The sequence below is a fragment of the Danio rerio genome, chromosome 22, assembly GCF_049306965.1.
Source record: "Danio rerio strain Tuebingen ecotype United States chromosome 22, GRCz12tu, whole genome shotgun sequence".
NCBI classification, from domain to species: Eukaryota; Metazoa; Chordata; class Actinopteri; order Cypriniformes; family Danionidae; genus Danio; species Danio rerio.
In genome coordinates this window covers 23,223,252-23,239,562 of record NC_133197.1, presented here as the reverse complement: position 1 = coordinate 23,239,562, position 16,311 = coordinate 23,223,252, and the positions used below count along the sequence as shown (strand labels likewise).

General features: G+C 32.0%; 1 protein-coding gene across 4 annotated transcripts in view; it reads right to left on the bottom strand.

Annotated features, from left to right (window-relative positions):
• The window catches only part of dennd1b (DENN/MADD domain containing 1B), a 196,126-nt gene that overhangs the window by 61,527 nt on the left and 118,288 nt on the right, over nt 1–16,311 (bottom strand). For all 4 annotated transcript variants that reach the window (XM_073937880.1, XM_009296375.5, XM_073937881.1 and 1 more), the window contains 2 exons: nt 12,470–12,515; nt 11,325–11,426 (listed from right to left, as the gene is read on the bottom strand). In XM_073937880.1, coding sequence (XP_073793981.1) covers nt 11,325–11,426; nt 12,470–12,515 — 148 coding nt within the window. The remainder of the gene's footprint in view (nt 1–11,324; nt 11,427–12,469; nt 12,516–16,311) is intronic.

Genomic DNA, 16,311 nt, shown 5'->3' with positions numbered 1-16,311 from the left:
TAATGTTACTTTTTTAATCAAAACACAAAAATATCATATATCCACAATCAAAATATTAATATAAAACTTCTATTTGTCAGGACAGACAGATATGTGACACCCCTGCAAGTGATATTTTATAGACAGACGGACGGACAGACGGACAGACGGACAGACAGACAGACAGACAGACAGACAGACAGACAGACATTGCAATTTGTATTTGTTTTCATATAAAGTATAAATTTGAGATTTATTTAGTGTTATTGTCTATTTTATTCTCTAAAAGTCTAATAACATTTATAAAAAAAAAAAGAAAAAAGAAACTATTTTTAATTTTTATTTTTTTAGAAAATGACAATTAGTCAAAAAATATAATATCAGTTGTTTTGATGGAATATTAGGGTTACTGAATGAAATATTGATTATTTTTCATTGTTAACTTTTTAATTAATATACTGGTGTCTGAAAACATTTCATTTCTTTGTTATTTTACGCAAAAAAGGCTTTAAATGACATTTGTATTTTATATTTAAAAGAAATGTTATTAGTTGCCAGAACAAAACTAAACTATAAATAAAACATTATAAATCATAAATCCAGACAAACTGAGATTTTCAAAAGCTTTTAATTTTTTCCATAGCTGTACATTATTTGCAAAGAGTAATAGAAATAAATGGTTTCAAAGATATATTTTACAGTATTGCTTAAATGTAAATAAAACCAAAATGACCAACTAAGTCAAATGTAAATAAATCAGGGCTTATTTGGTGTGTTTTTAAGGTAAAGTGTTATTATTCTCCAACATTTAGTCCAAACAAACAGAAAAAAAACATCAACTTAATTTTTATTTTTATTTTCAGAAATTGAAAATTGGTCAGAAAAACTAATAATTTTAGTTATTTTTATAGAATAATATGGTTATTAAATGAAATATTGATTGTATTTTTTTTCTTATGAAATTAAAACATTGACATTGTGTTTTCTAAAAATGAATATAAATAAACATATTTGAAAACATTTAACTTCTTTTCTTTTTTACGCAAAAAAAGCCTCTAAATGACAACATTTTTATTTTATAATGGAAAAAAAGAAAAAAAGTCAAACTAAAAGTTTTTCACAAAAACCAGTATAAACCATAAATCCAGAGAAACTGGGCATTTTTTCCAAATCTGTATGTTATTATCAAAAAGTAATAAAAAATGTATCACCTAAAAATTATTTCGCAGTGTAGCTTAAATGTCAATAAAACCATAAAATGACTAAGTCAAATGTGTAAAAAAGTTAGTTTACTGGGCTTAGTTGGTGTGTTTTTGAGTAAAGTGTTAATGTTTGTATTATTCTCTAAAATCTAAAGACACTTACTCCAAACAAACAAAAAACATCAACTTTATTGCATTTTTTATTTTCAGAAAATGACAATTGGTCAAAAAAACTATAATATTTTCAGTTGATTTGATAAAATATTAGGGTTATTGAACAAAATATTAATTGTTTTGTTTAATCATCAACTCGTCTGAAGTTAAAATATTGGTATTGTGTTTTCTAAAAATGAACAAACATATTTGAAATCATTGCACCTTTTTGTTATTTTAAGCAAAAAAGGCTCTAAATTACAACATTTGTATTTTACATTTAAAAAAATGTTATAAGTGGCAAGTATTAAAAAAAAAAAAACACTATAAATTCAGGGCATTTTCAAAAGCTCTTAATTTTTTTCCATAGCTGTATATTATTTTCAAAGAGTAATAAAAATAAATGACCTAAAAATAATTTTACAGTGTTGTTTTAATGTCAATAAAATCATGAAATGACCAGCTAAGTCAAATGTGTAAAGAAATCAGTTTACATTGTGACCCTTTTGGAGTCTGACTGAAAGACTTTTTTTTAAAGACAGAGGGAAAAATACATTTTGTTAAGGATTCTGTCCAGGGATGGAAAGCCGTTGGGAGGCAATTAGAGGACTACAAAGAAAAAAGAAATAGATATGAAAATCTTCTGCTTTCTTTTGATGTGCACTAGGCAGAAAAGTAAATGTACACGCAGCCTGAATTCACATCCTCTTAGAAAAACACAAAGACAAAGAGCATTGCAACCAAAACACAGACACAACACAGGTCACTGTATTTACCTTTAATGAAATTTATTTACATTAGAAAATTAATGCAATGTTTTATCAAAAACATGCATCTAAGCTGTAAGAAGATTCAGCGCAAAATTCAAGTCAATGTTTTAGTCTTAGTGTATAAAATATTGTTAAGATAAATTAATAAAAATGCAGATATAAATATTTAAAATACATGAAAGCAAACAAAAGATTCCTGGAAAAAAGCAGGTTTATGTAAAACAAAATAAAAAAAATTAAATTAAATTAAATTAAAATTTTAAAACATTTAAAAATAAATAATGCAGATATTTACTTGCATCATACACATTAAAATGCATCAATCTATGAATGAATAAAATAAAAATGAAGTAAATAAATAAACAAGTTTATAAAGTCCATTTTGATTAGATTTTTTCTTCAATAAAAGATATTTTAAACTATATAATAATACACCTAAAATATAACTAATTTTTAAATTTGAAAATATCTAAATATGAACCAAAAGGAAAATGAAACAGCAATACAAATGACCACTCAAAAAGTGCTCACTAGTTAGCATTCACAATGCAAATTACTCCATCAATCACTGCCACTTCATATGCTAACATAAGCACGCAGAATATGAGAGTTATTAGATATTGGCTATGTAAAAACATATATCGCAAGTTTGCTAAAAATGAGTTAATTAAAGCCTCTCAAAAAAGTATATCGCAATTTTTCAAGAGTTTAGATGTGAAAAGCTTTAAGCCCTTTCTGAGATTTTTTTTTCTTTAATAATTGTTCTTTAATTTTTTTTTTTTTTTGCTTCACAATAAGGCATTTTATAAACTAAGTCGCTTGTTCTGATTGAGTATGATTTTGTGTGTTTGAGGTCTATAAGTGGACCACAAATTATACCAATATGCAGTCACAATGTGCTGTAATACTGCTGAAAAAGATGTCATGTTTACATCCATGTCTAATCTAAGATGGTCAGAGAGTTAGTCATCTTTCATAAATCATTAAAATATTAGCGCCTGAGATACAGCGAGTCCAGACACTAAGTTATTTAATGTGTGATTTGACTAAACAGGTTGTCATAAACAGCTACTGAATTAAAAAAAGCAAATAAGTTTTCTTTCAAATTCAAGTGAACCTCAGATGGTGTTTTACTTCTGAACTCTTATAAAAGTTTGACAATTTGCTCCTCTAAAAGACCAAAAAAAAAAAAAAAAAAATAAATAAATAAATAAATAAATAAATAAAACATTCAGGCTGTTCTGGCCTATTGTTTTGGCTACGAAAGCATGGTAGCAGGCTTTTGGATGCATTTAACACTATCTCAATTGTTACTCATTCTTCTTGTTAGATTTTATACATAACCATCAAAAAGACAAACATATGAAGTAAGATACAATTTATGCAAAACACAACTCAAAAAGAGTTTTCTTTCAGCATACTGCTGGCTCATTTACCACTCCCTTATGACCTCTATAATAGATATAAATAGATAAAAAAAAATTTAATTTAATTTTTTTTTTCTTAAATAAATAAAGCAATAAAGAAAAAAGGAAACAAAAACTAAAAGCAAAACAAAAATAAATAAACTAAATGAAATAAAACTGAACAAAACAAAAAAATTAAACAAAACAAAACACTAAACAAAACAAAAACGAAAAAAAACTAAATACAATATAAAACAAAACAACAAAAACACAAAATTAAAAATGAAATTAAACAAATAAAGAAACAAAACAAAAAATTTAACTAAACGAAAAAACTACATAAAAAATAAAAGTAACAAATAAATAAATAAAAACAAACTAACAACAAATTAAAACATTTAAAAATTAAACAAAGCAAAACAAACAAAAAATAAAAAAACAAAACAAAAAAAATTTAACTAAACGAAACAAAACCAAAACGAGACAAAACAAAACAAAAAAATTTAACAAAACGAAACAAAACAAAAATGAGACAAAACAAAACAAAAAAAATACAACAATGAAAAATACAAAAAATAAAAAATGAAACGAAATAACAAAAAATATTAAACAAAAAAAACTAAACAAAACCAAACATTCATTCATTCATTTTCTTGTCTGCTTAGTCCCTTTATTAATCCGGGGTCGCCACAAAGGAATGAACCGCCAACTTATCCAGCAAGGTTTTTACGCAGCGGATGCCCTTGCAGCTGCAACCCATCTCTGGGAAACATCCACACATACGTTCACACACACTCATACACTATGGACAATTTAGCCTACCCAATTCACCTGTACCACATGTCTTTGGACTGCGGGGGAAACCGGAGCACCCGGAGGAAACCCACGTGAACGCAGGCAGAAAATGCAAACTCAACACAGAAACACCAACTGAGCCGAGGTTCGAACCAGCGACCTTCTTGTTGTGAGACGACAGCACTACCTACTGCGCCACTGCTTCGCCCAAAACCAAACAAAAAATAAAAAAACAAAATAAAACAACAAAAACATAAAACAACAACAAAAAACTAAATGAAACAAAAAAGAAACAAAACAAAAAAAATACTAAATGAAACAAAAAATGAAACAAAAAAATTAAAAAACGAAATGAAACAAGAAACTAACCAAAACAAAAAAACAAAATGAAACAAAAAACTAACCAAAACAAAATAAAAAATAAATAAAAAAACTAATAAAAACAAAAAAAATGAAAACCAAACAAAATACACAGAAAAAAAAAACAAAACAAAAAATAAAACAAAAACAAAATATCTAATTCCGAAAAGAGAATTTCAACTACAAAAATATATAAAGTGGTCAAAATTGTTTGACCCTCTACCTTTTTTTCAGCGTGCTGCTGTCCCATTCACAATACTTGATAATGACCTTACACTTATGACCTCTACAATTACCAAATAGATTTGGTAAATTGATCAAAACAAAAACACAAACAAGTAAAAATTTAAACAAAACATGCAACTTCAACAATGACTATGACACATGTACAGTTATTGTTTATCAGCAGACCAACAACTCATTCAATCCAGAAATGAGGCCCTGTCCCACATAAAAAAAAACCCAACACAAGAGGCTCCAGAATGGATTTGATCCAGTCATTGTGCAAACAGAGCGAGCTCCGAAACACGCCACGTTCCCCCTTTCCCCAAACAGTAATTGTTTGGTGTGTCAGCTGATGTTCTGCTTGTTTTTGTTTTCTCTCGAATCCCAATTAAACAGCATCTCAGAGGAGGCGCGCGGATATTGTGCTTCTCTCTGATTAATTTGTTAACCTTCATTTGGTAGCTTAATATACACGAGGTGGGTGTGCAAACTTGCATTTTCGCTGTTGATTGAGAACGTAAGCGATCAAACGCAGGAAGCACAAATATAAGTTGCGCGGAAGAGACGGGGAAAGGGAACGACACTGGAAAAGTAAACAATGGAGCTGGCGGAGCTCGAACAAAAGTAATAAAGTCAAAAGGAATATTTTATCAAAAAGAGTCTCAGGATTGATTCAGGACCTGCGAACAGAGAAGAAAACGCTTCCAAATAACACAGCGGAGCTCTTTTGCTAGCACAATGGAGTTATAATTTGCTATTTTTGGATGGTTTTAATGACTGCACAAGTAAACAGCCCATCTCCTGCTACCAAATCCAATTATAATTGAATAAAAAAAAAATTAAATAAATAAGCAACAGTTTCACGATGTTTAAAGAGGAGGAAACGCGTTTATTTGTGAGAGAGCAAACTCTGCTTTTAACATAATTTCTTTTCTGTTGCTTTAGCGAACTCAGCCACCAATCATTAAAATCTTCTAAATATTCAGCGCTTGATGGCGTGATAAAAACTTGAGGAACAAACGCTTTCTAAAAACAAAAGCATTTTTTTTTTTAAATATGTAGCATCAAAAAGTCAAGTTCTACTCACTCCTTAACACAATGGTAACTTTTCCACACGTTGTTCAATAAAATAAGTGTTTTAATGTACTTCGAACCCTTGTGTGACACTTTCAAAAACGGTAATGATTAAAACCGACAATCCGTGGACTTTATCAAACGAAGATGAATCACGTTAGTATAAAAAGGGATTTTTTTTTTTAAATATGTTGGATCAAACAGGCAAGTGATACTCTTGTGTTGAGTTTTACACATACAAATAAGCACTTAAATGTGTTTTGAACTGTTGTGTGACACTTTCAAAAAGTGAAGTGATTAAACCTGACAATCCGTGGGCTTTCCAATACAAAGCGAAATAAAGTTAGCATGAAAAGATTTTTTATATTAGGTTGGATCAGAAAGTCACGTTAAGAAATGACATTTGAAACTTTTTTTTAACTTGTACAAAATTAAAAAAACAGACTCTCATCTGATACCTTCTAAAAATGTAGTGATTAAAATAGACAATACGTGGAGTTTCTTAAATGATGCAAAATAAAGTTAGTATAAAAAGACACTTTTAAAATGAGGGATCAGAAAGTAATTTATACTCAATTCAGACTGACATTTGCAATGTTATGATTGAAGTTAATAAGGAATTTTTTTTTTCCAAAACACAATTTGTGGACTTTCTGTAAAAAAGTTAGCATAACGAGAAGTATTTTAATATGCAGGATGAAATACTCATATTATAATGCATTCAGTTTAGGCATTGTTAGCTTTTTCATAGTTGTTTTATTTACCTTATTCTTGGAGTAGGAGTGGGCACAGCCATTGTAATCTTTTTGGCTCAAGACTTCCGGTCTCATTCACTTCAATTGTTCAAGACGTTTAAAACAGCTCATTATGCTGCTTGATGTTGCAAATTGTTGTTTTCTTGTCATATACAGTTGAAATCAGAATTATTAGCAGCATAAAATATATCCTTTCATGTTTCATTAATCAAAGTCACTTGTTCAGAGAGCGACATTTGTCGAACTCTCAATCGACACATTAAAAAAAACTGCAACAATGCCTTACACTTTCTTAAAAATTCAATATATACATATTTTATGCATCTGGTTTCACAAAGTCACATTATACTCACTTCAGAGTGTGATGACAACTTTATCACACATTAAGAATGGGTTTTAAATTATTTCAAACCCTAGTGAGACACTTTCAAAAAGATGATTAATCTTCAAAGATTACACATCTTTGACACATCAAAAATGCACATCAAAATGTGCATTCAGGCTGTATTTAAACCCTTGTTTTACAAAGTTTTTGTTTTAAAAAAGCAGTGACTGTGGACTAACTAAATCAATGCTAGAAAAAAACAGACAAAACAAAGAAAACAAAAATAAAAAAATTAAAACAAAACAAAAACCAAACATAAAAAAGTAATAACAAAACAGAAAAAAAACAAGGCAAAAAATAAAACAAACAAAACTAAAACTAAAAACAAACAAAATAAACAAAACAAAAATTTTAAACAAACAAAAAAAAACAAAAAGAAAATTAACAAAACAAAACAAAAAATAAAAAACAAACAAAACAAAAACAACAAAATTAAATGAAACAAAAATAAAAACAAACATAACAAAAAATAAAAACAAACAAAACAAAAAATAAAAACAAAATGAAATGAAACAAAAATAAAAACAAACATAACCAAAATTTAAAACAAACAAAAATAAAAAAATAAACAAAACAAAACAAAAAATAAAAAACAAACAATACAAAAAATAAAAACAAAATAAAATGAAACAAAAAAATAAAAACAAACAAATACATTTAAAACAAACAAAACAAAAATATATTTAAAAAACTTAAAATCAAAACAAAAAAATAAAATAAAAATAAAAAACAAAATGAAGCAAAAATAAAAACCAAACCAAAACAAAAGGATAAAAACGAAAGAAAAAAAGAAAGAAAGAGAGTGACTGTGACTAACTAAATCAACTAAACAAAGTTAGCAAAAAAAATGTTACTCTCAGAGTCTGATGACATTTGTAACTTCACACATTGTACATAATAACCATCTCAATGAATCTCAAACCCTCGTGTGACATTAAAAAAAAACAACAACAGTGATTAAAACCGACAATCTTTCAACCTCGTCCCATCTGATGTTTCCAATAAAAGAGCATGTTTGAAATCCCTCCCGAACGATCGCCACATCCTCTCTGAGCTGCGCCAATTATTATCTCCATTTGTAAAATCCCTAGGATTGTTTGCAGTGCAATCGCTACTGGCGTGGTAGCATTTCTAATAGTCAATAAATCTAAAATATTATGTGTGAAATTGGGAAAAACTGCCATTAAGTGACAGACAGCGGAGAGCACAGCATAGGGTCCCCCGTCTGAAAAAAGCGCAGGTAATTCAGCACAACTGTCACCCCTGACCCGTCTGAAAGCAGGACTAGTGGTCAGACGAGCTTAATAATAAAGTCCACATGGTGAAGAAAAAAAAAAAAAAAAACGTCAAGCACTTAATTACATGCATCTCAAACTGTTCGGCTTCAATCAATGAAACACTTAAAGGGAAAAAAGAGGGTCAGTTCTATTAAATCTTGCTTAATAGATCTAAAATGCGTTGATTTATTTGTATTTATTTATTTAACTGGAAGCTAGAGTGCATTTGAATGCATTAATTGATTCGATTAAATACATTCGAGGCATGTGACAGACAATTTAAGAGGAAAAGCGTGGAGAGGGAAAAAAAAAGAAAAGCTTTTGCTCAATTTAAAGCGATTCCCTGAGTTATGAATTTTAATATCCCCAAAGGTATGCAAACCAGAGGGAGAGAGAAATGAATTTTTCTGTGGTGATAAATATATTATTGTAGGTGACATTTACATTCAGGTGGGGTAATTTAACATGATATGCAGAATCCGCTCTATCATTAGTCAATGAAAAATTGCAAGAGAGGATCAAAGCAAACATGGAGCTGCCACTTAATTTATCACGCTATGAAGACAAAGAGGTTTTTTCTTTCCCCTCCGTCAGTTCCAAAAGACCCGACTCCTTTCTTTTTTTTTTCTTCTTCTTTGCTTTCGGTTTGCAATTTAATTTACAAATGGGATGCCAGTGCTGAGATGGCATAACAGAACAGGCTGGCTTTTTCTGCTTGGACAGACAGCAGCGGGATCCACCGAGTCATATATGAGTGTTAAAACACACCCCCCGGCGGGATGGAAAAAAATACATGTTTCTTTATGTTCAAAAGGACAGATGACAGATGCGTTTGTGACCCCGGTGCTGGATGCACTTCCTGTTGCACTGACCGCACCACCTAAACATTAATTAAAGAGAGAAGGCGCTGGCAGGTGGCAGAAAAGCAGGATCTAATAATTGGCCCCCTTCTTCTGTGCGCCTTCAGAAAATGCAGGACTTCTAGCACGATGTGCCACTGGGCAGGCAAAAAGGAAGAGAAAAAAAAGATGAAAAAAAGAGAAAGAGAGAGAGAGAGAGATGAAGGCTGGAGTTGGAAATGGCCGGCGAACTGCGACGGGTGTTTAACGTCACAGGGCAAGTTTGCAGAGATGTTTTTTTAGGGGGATTCTTCTGTTAATGATGAGAGGACAGAGGTGCGCTGTGTTCTTCGGACCAGAGAAAGACTGTTTGTTCAAATGTGAAGGAAGGCGAAAGAGATGGAGAAAATGAGGGAAAACGGCAATCACATTTCTGTTGGTGTGTGCATGTGTGTGTGTGTGTGTGTGTGTGTGTGTGTGTGTGTGTGTGTGTGTGTGTGTGTGTGTGTGTGTGCGTGTGCATGCTTGTCCGATACATTTGATCAAGCAAAAAAAAAGAAAGAAAAGAAAACAGAACAGAAATGGAAATGTGTGTGTGTGTGTGTGTGTGTGTGTACTCTTCAAAACTGTGAAATTAGGAGAAACTTTCATAACAATAATGATTAAATATCTGTATTTTTATTATATTATATTATTTTATATTATATTATATTATATTATATTATATTATATTATATTATATTATATTATATTATATTATATTATATTATATTATATTATTACATTAAATTACATTACATTGAATAACTTTATGACGTTACATTATATTATATTATATTTTATTATATTATATTATATATTACATTATTACATTACATTTTATTATATTACATTATAACAATATATTATATTATAATATATTATATTATATTGTAATATAATATAACATTACATTACATAGAATTACATTAAATTATATTTTATCACATACCACATTAAATTACATTATAATACTAATACAATTATTTTATCTTACATTATATCACATTACATTACAATACATTATATTATATTATATTACATTACGGTATATAACATTACATTTTATTAAATTATTTCACATTACAGTATATTACATTATTACATTGCATTATATTACATTACACTACACTACATCAAATTAAATTATATTCAATTATATTCCATTATATTAAATTATATTCCATTATATTACATCATATTACATTGCATTACAATACATTTCATGAAATTATATAACATTATATTATATTACATCACATTATATTATGTTACATTATACTATATTATATTATATTATATTATATTATATTATATTATATTATATTATATTACATCACATTATATTTTATAATATACACATTCACAGACATTTAGAGATGAAGGGATGTCTTAATTCCTTTAGTGAAATACATATTGCTTTTCATAAAACAAAGTAAGTTAGTAAGCTTTAGAATTGGTGTGTAAAATTTGTAGAAAAATTTGGGTTAATTATAAACAATAGATGACTGTGGTGTATCCGCTCTAATTTGAGTTCTCAAAAAGGACAAAAAATATGGAATTATGGGTGACCTCTCCTTTGGGAAAAATTAAACTAATACATAAAATAACAATATTTTTTTCAATTTTTTGGTAAAAATGTATGTCCTTAAATAGTGTTCTTAAAAATAAAAACACAATATGTTGCTTATATTATTTGTTTGTTTGATATTACATCTCACAAAATTTTACATTCCCCTTTCAGACACTTTCAGAGCAGATTTGAATTGACAAATACACACTATTTCATTTCTAAACTACTGTAGTATTTAGTCTGTAGTTATTCCATTTATATATAAACAATAGAAATCTAAAGCAAGTTCTCATTACTAGGTAAATTCTTATCTTATCTTATCTTATCTTATCTTATATTATACATTATTTTATACATTATATTATATCATATACACAGTGCCTTTAAAATCCTACTTTATAGATTATAATTATCAGAACAGTAGAAGTCCAGGGTCAATCCTCCTTTGGATTTCTAGGTGTGTATGTGTCTGCGTCATTTATGGACACTCACCACATCACTAGGCAGGTTGTGCAGGTCATCTGTGGGGCTTTCCAGGGTGTTTGTGTCCACGTTCAGAATGACCACATCCTCCAGGGATCTGCTCTTTACTCTCTGGAAATGCAACACACTTTGTTACACTGCGGGCTGCTTATTCCTATTTCCGCATTTAAATAACCTCCAACTGAGACGAAGTTAACAATAACATAAAGCTAAAACACATGAGAAACGTTTTTATTATTAAATTCCTCTCGCATTTTTCAAAACCTCCACATAAAAACTCAATCAGGCAAAGATTTATTCAGCAAATGCGTAAATCAAAGATATTAATTATTAAACATACAAGTTATTGAGTCCTGATTTCTGCATAACAAGTGAAAACATACATGGAGTAACTATATCTTTTAATTCAATGATTTGTTTTATTTGTTTTAGTGCTACACACACTTTAATTCCAAGATACACCACAGCTAATCAAATGCAAAAGCACTCAGGCACGCTGAATGTATCAGGTTTGTGCTTCCACACAATGGTAGTCACAGTAGTGGCGACAAATCCAATAATTATTCCTCCAGTGCAGGTGGGGGAAACAGCCAAGTGTGTAAAAAATTTCTGGTTTGTCATTTTTGACAGTCGCTGCTACGGCGGCCCGTGTGCTGATTTGGTCTAATTACGTGCAGCCGGATTGGGGAGGGAAGCGAGGGGGGGGGTCGGGACTGTCAGCGGGCGAACGTGTGATAAACACCAGCACCGGCGCGACTGTCAGCGCTATCAGATCTGCGCGCAAAGCTATAGGTCTACCTCCAACCAACATGCCATTTCTCAATAACCGAACGCACTGTCTCTTTGTTTCTGCGCCGCTTCTCCAGCTCTTTCATTCCTCATGGGCGCCCGGGAGATGAAAAGCAAAAATAAAAAAAATAAAAAAAATAAAACAATGTGTCAGTTTTTCTAGGTTTCCCTATGTTGGCTCACCAATGATGCATCAAGGTAGATAGGTGATATTAGCATCTCAGGGTTTTAAATGACCCGATGTACATAAAAAAAAACATACATAAATAAAGAATGATGCTTTATGCAATATTGAAAAGCAGCGTCTGATCAAACTTCACGTCAAACCCTTTAAAGTTGTTTGACAGCAGATTTAAGTGACATACCTCTAAAAGGCTGAGATGAACTCCGACCAAATATGGCATGGGTGCACTGGAAAGAGAGAGAGAGAAAAGAAGACACACGTTAGTCATTATCCAGATCCATAGCATTGTAAAAACAGAAATGCACAGCTTATGATGTAAACAAAGAAATAACCAGAACACAACAATTTTGAAGCGAATAGCAACAAACGAGGATCTCCCTAAATGCATCAGGAGCTGAACTTTAATATCGTCCGTGTCCGTTTCCCGGAACGACTGCTTTTCGTTGGTGAAGGTGATTAGTGTAATTGGCGAGCGTCACTTTTGAGTCTCGGACGAGGCAGGGCCGTGTAATTAGATAGGTTTGGGTAGCCGCTACAGTGCTCGCTCAATCAGGTTATGTGGCTAATAAGCTACAGTCTCCCTCGCTGCGTCTGTTAAGGCCATGGATTTAACTGACATGCAGGCACGCAGACACGCACGGGGTGAGCCCTGTCACGTCATTGTTGTCCGTGAGTGTAACTTTGTTATGACAGCCTAATTCCCATCATTTCTAATAGAGTTCATTATGAGCGATGCACAGCCTTATAATATGATAATGCTCCTTTTTTGTGTGTGGTGGTGGTATAATTAGATTGCTGAGATATGATAAATCCCCAAGGATGTCTGTGCTGGAGAGGAAAACGGTGGTACTCTTAAAGCTGGATTTTTATCAGCGTTGTATTATTCGACCACAAATATTTTCTGAAGAGCTCTAGTGTCAAGCATGACAGCACAAGTCCGTCAATTTAAGGGTATAGGGTGTTCTGGTAGCTATAGAGCAGGGTTGTGAGTTAAGAATGTGGTCACGCTTTTAGCCCACAGTCGGCATACGGAAATCAGTCTGCCTCTCAGGCCGTATGTTTCTAATGGGTTAAAAAAACGAAATAAAAAAGGAGCATTGCATGCTGGACTTGGCGTGGTGGCATTAGTGCTAATAAATCATATCCTTTAGAAACCTTTTGAGATTTCAGACAGGGTGAAAGATGTTCATAAGGATGAGGGGTATTTCAGAAGGTTTTGTTGCTTAAAGGGATAGTTGAGATCGCTGTCCTTTACTTACCTTTCACTAGTACAAAACCTATTTGAGTTTCTTTTTCAGTTGAACATACATAAAATAAGTTGCTTTGAAAAACGCCGGTTGCTTGTACCTATTGACTTCCATAGTTATTACGGAAGTCAATGGATACCATCAACCAGTGTTGTTCAAAATACCTTCTTTTTTGTTTTACAGCAGAACGACACTCATAAAGGTTTAAAACCACATGAGGGACAGTAAATGGTGAGTTAATTCCTTTAAGGACTGATTTATTGACCAAGCTAATTTGAAGACTGTGAGTACATTGAGAAAAATACACTAAGGTTTACTTTACTTTGAGTGCAGATGCCAACGATATCAAAATGATCTCTGTTAATCTCTGCAAAATTGACAAAAAATACTGTATTATGCATGCCAGGCCAGTAGGTGGCAATGTCATTATGAAATTGCGCACATACCGTTCTGTAGTCCGCCATTGTGGTTTTATCAAGTATGCATGCATATTTTCAGATGGCATACCTCACTCAAGTATCAACGATGCCAACCTTTAGGCTGGGTTCACACCAGAGCCTAAGTACCAAATCACTTGCTCTAGTTTCCTCAAAGGATGTTTTTCCACTGACACAAATTTTTTTACTTGCAGAGAAGAAGCGATTAGGGTTGCACGATACTGGAATCCAATACCAATCGATACAGATATTTTAAACTTATTTATTTTTTCCATATACTGCTGACTTTTGAGCGATACTAATCGCGTCCTTAAACAGCAGTGATTTGCCGTTGTGTTCACGTGCTCAACAGAAAGGATTGTATTTTGTCATGAAGCTCATCATTTCAGGTACAGATACAGGGACACTGGAGGATTTTAAAGCCGGGATTCATCAGCTGATCGCTCGTATTTCAGCTTAGAGACAAATTAGCTAACCGACGGGATTTGAAACGTTTCAGTGTCCCTGTTTCTGTGGTTACACTCAGTAAACAGCGGTAAGTTTGATAAACTATTGACGACCAGACACAGTCATTTCTGTTGAGCACTTGAACACAATGGCAAATCAGCGCTCAGTAGCGCTCAAATGTTAGCAGGAAATTGACGTTTTTAAAAACTTCAGTATTGATTGGTACTGAATTCCAGTATCATGACAACCCTAGAAGCGATTGAGGCAAATTCTGCATGTGCATGGCAAACTGATTACGCATTAAGGCTGATTTATACTTCTGCATCAAGCGCACACATATGCTCCGGTGCAGCCTTCGCAATGTCGCATAGCCCTCCCTGTGGATGACAACGACGCTGACACGCACCTTTCAAAAAACGTAACTATTCGTCACAACGACCCATAGAGAAAGCTCTGTGATAAGTCGGCTGGGTAGCTGTGACAAGTGTGGGCGGTGCTGAGAGTGCAAGCCTTATAGAACAAGTGTTTACCACTGTCAAGTCCTGTAAAGAAGATCCATATGGAAACTTTTGTTTTGTGTTTACCTTATGATTAAAGTTGTTGCACGTCCGCCGATTCCAGCCTCTAAATGAGTGAGTTTTAGCTACTTGTACATTCAGGTAGCATTAAAATAAAAATAAAAACACCCGCAAAGAAACTTGACACAGAGGAACATGAAAACCTACTGCCAGCTAGCATTACGAAAGTGTTATTGCAGAACAGCACAAACAGCATACAGAAGTATAAATACATGGCTATGTGCAAGGCAGGCAGCGTGGATCACTCGCTGATCACTCGACACAGAAGTATAAACCTGCCTTTACACGTCATTCATGCTGTGCAGCAATAATTTGCCTCTATTCATGCGTTTGCATTGTCTTTGTATGCAATTTATTCATGCAAATTCTTCATTTTGTGTTTGATGTGAAAATAGCATTACACAAAAATTCCACTTTTTTTTTGTTGAAAAAGAGTCGATAATTATATTGTTTTCAAATACTTGCCCTTGCAAACTAATATTTGAGTTTTCATGCCCTTAAAACTATTGTTATAGCCAAAACATATACAAAAATTGGCCATATTGAGTTAAAAACTGTGTTGTGGCAATGCACCTTTAGTTGATTACAAAACTATCTTTATTGCATGCTCTTTATTAAATATGGTCCTTAAAAGATAAGGATCGACACAAAACGTAGTGATGTCACTTTCCAATTAAATCACTTGATTTTTTAAAACTTCCATGGATTAATTTTCAAAAATTGTGCCTAAAGCATAAAATATCAGAAAGCAGCAAAGCTTAAGCTTATACAAATGTGATATTTATTGTACAGGTAAGTACAGCAGGGTGCGAATTACAGGGGGGTCTAGCGGGGGTCTAACCCCCCTTGATCACCCGTAAAGGACATCAAAACAAGGTATATGAGGGATCGGCGCTTTAATAGTTAAGAAATAGTTTGGTCTTATCTGTATCTTAAATAATATTAATAATTAAAATAATAGATGGCTTCATATATTTGACCACCCCTGTAATGGTTCATACCATTGTGAATACATGTTTGCAACACAAATATGAATTCATCGGTTTGAAACCAGCAAATATAGAGCCCCAACAGACAGCGTAAGTGTTCACAAAACATGTTTCTTTAAAAATGGTGTTTGTGGGTGTCTGTATATCTAGACGCAAAGTTTGTATTTTATTATAAACTGGCACGCACATAGAAATTAAACAGTAAAATAAAAAATATGTGCATTTTTAATGGCCATCCATTAATAGGTGCAGGAAAGCAAACCTGTCATCATTTATTAATTTAATTTATTAATTTAATATTACAAATATCATAAAGAACCTCTCA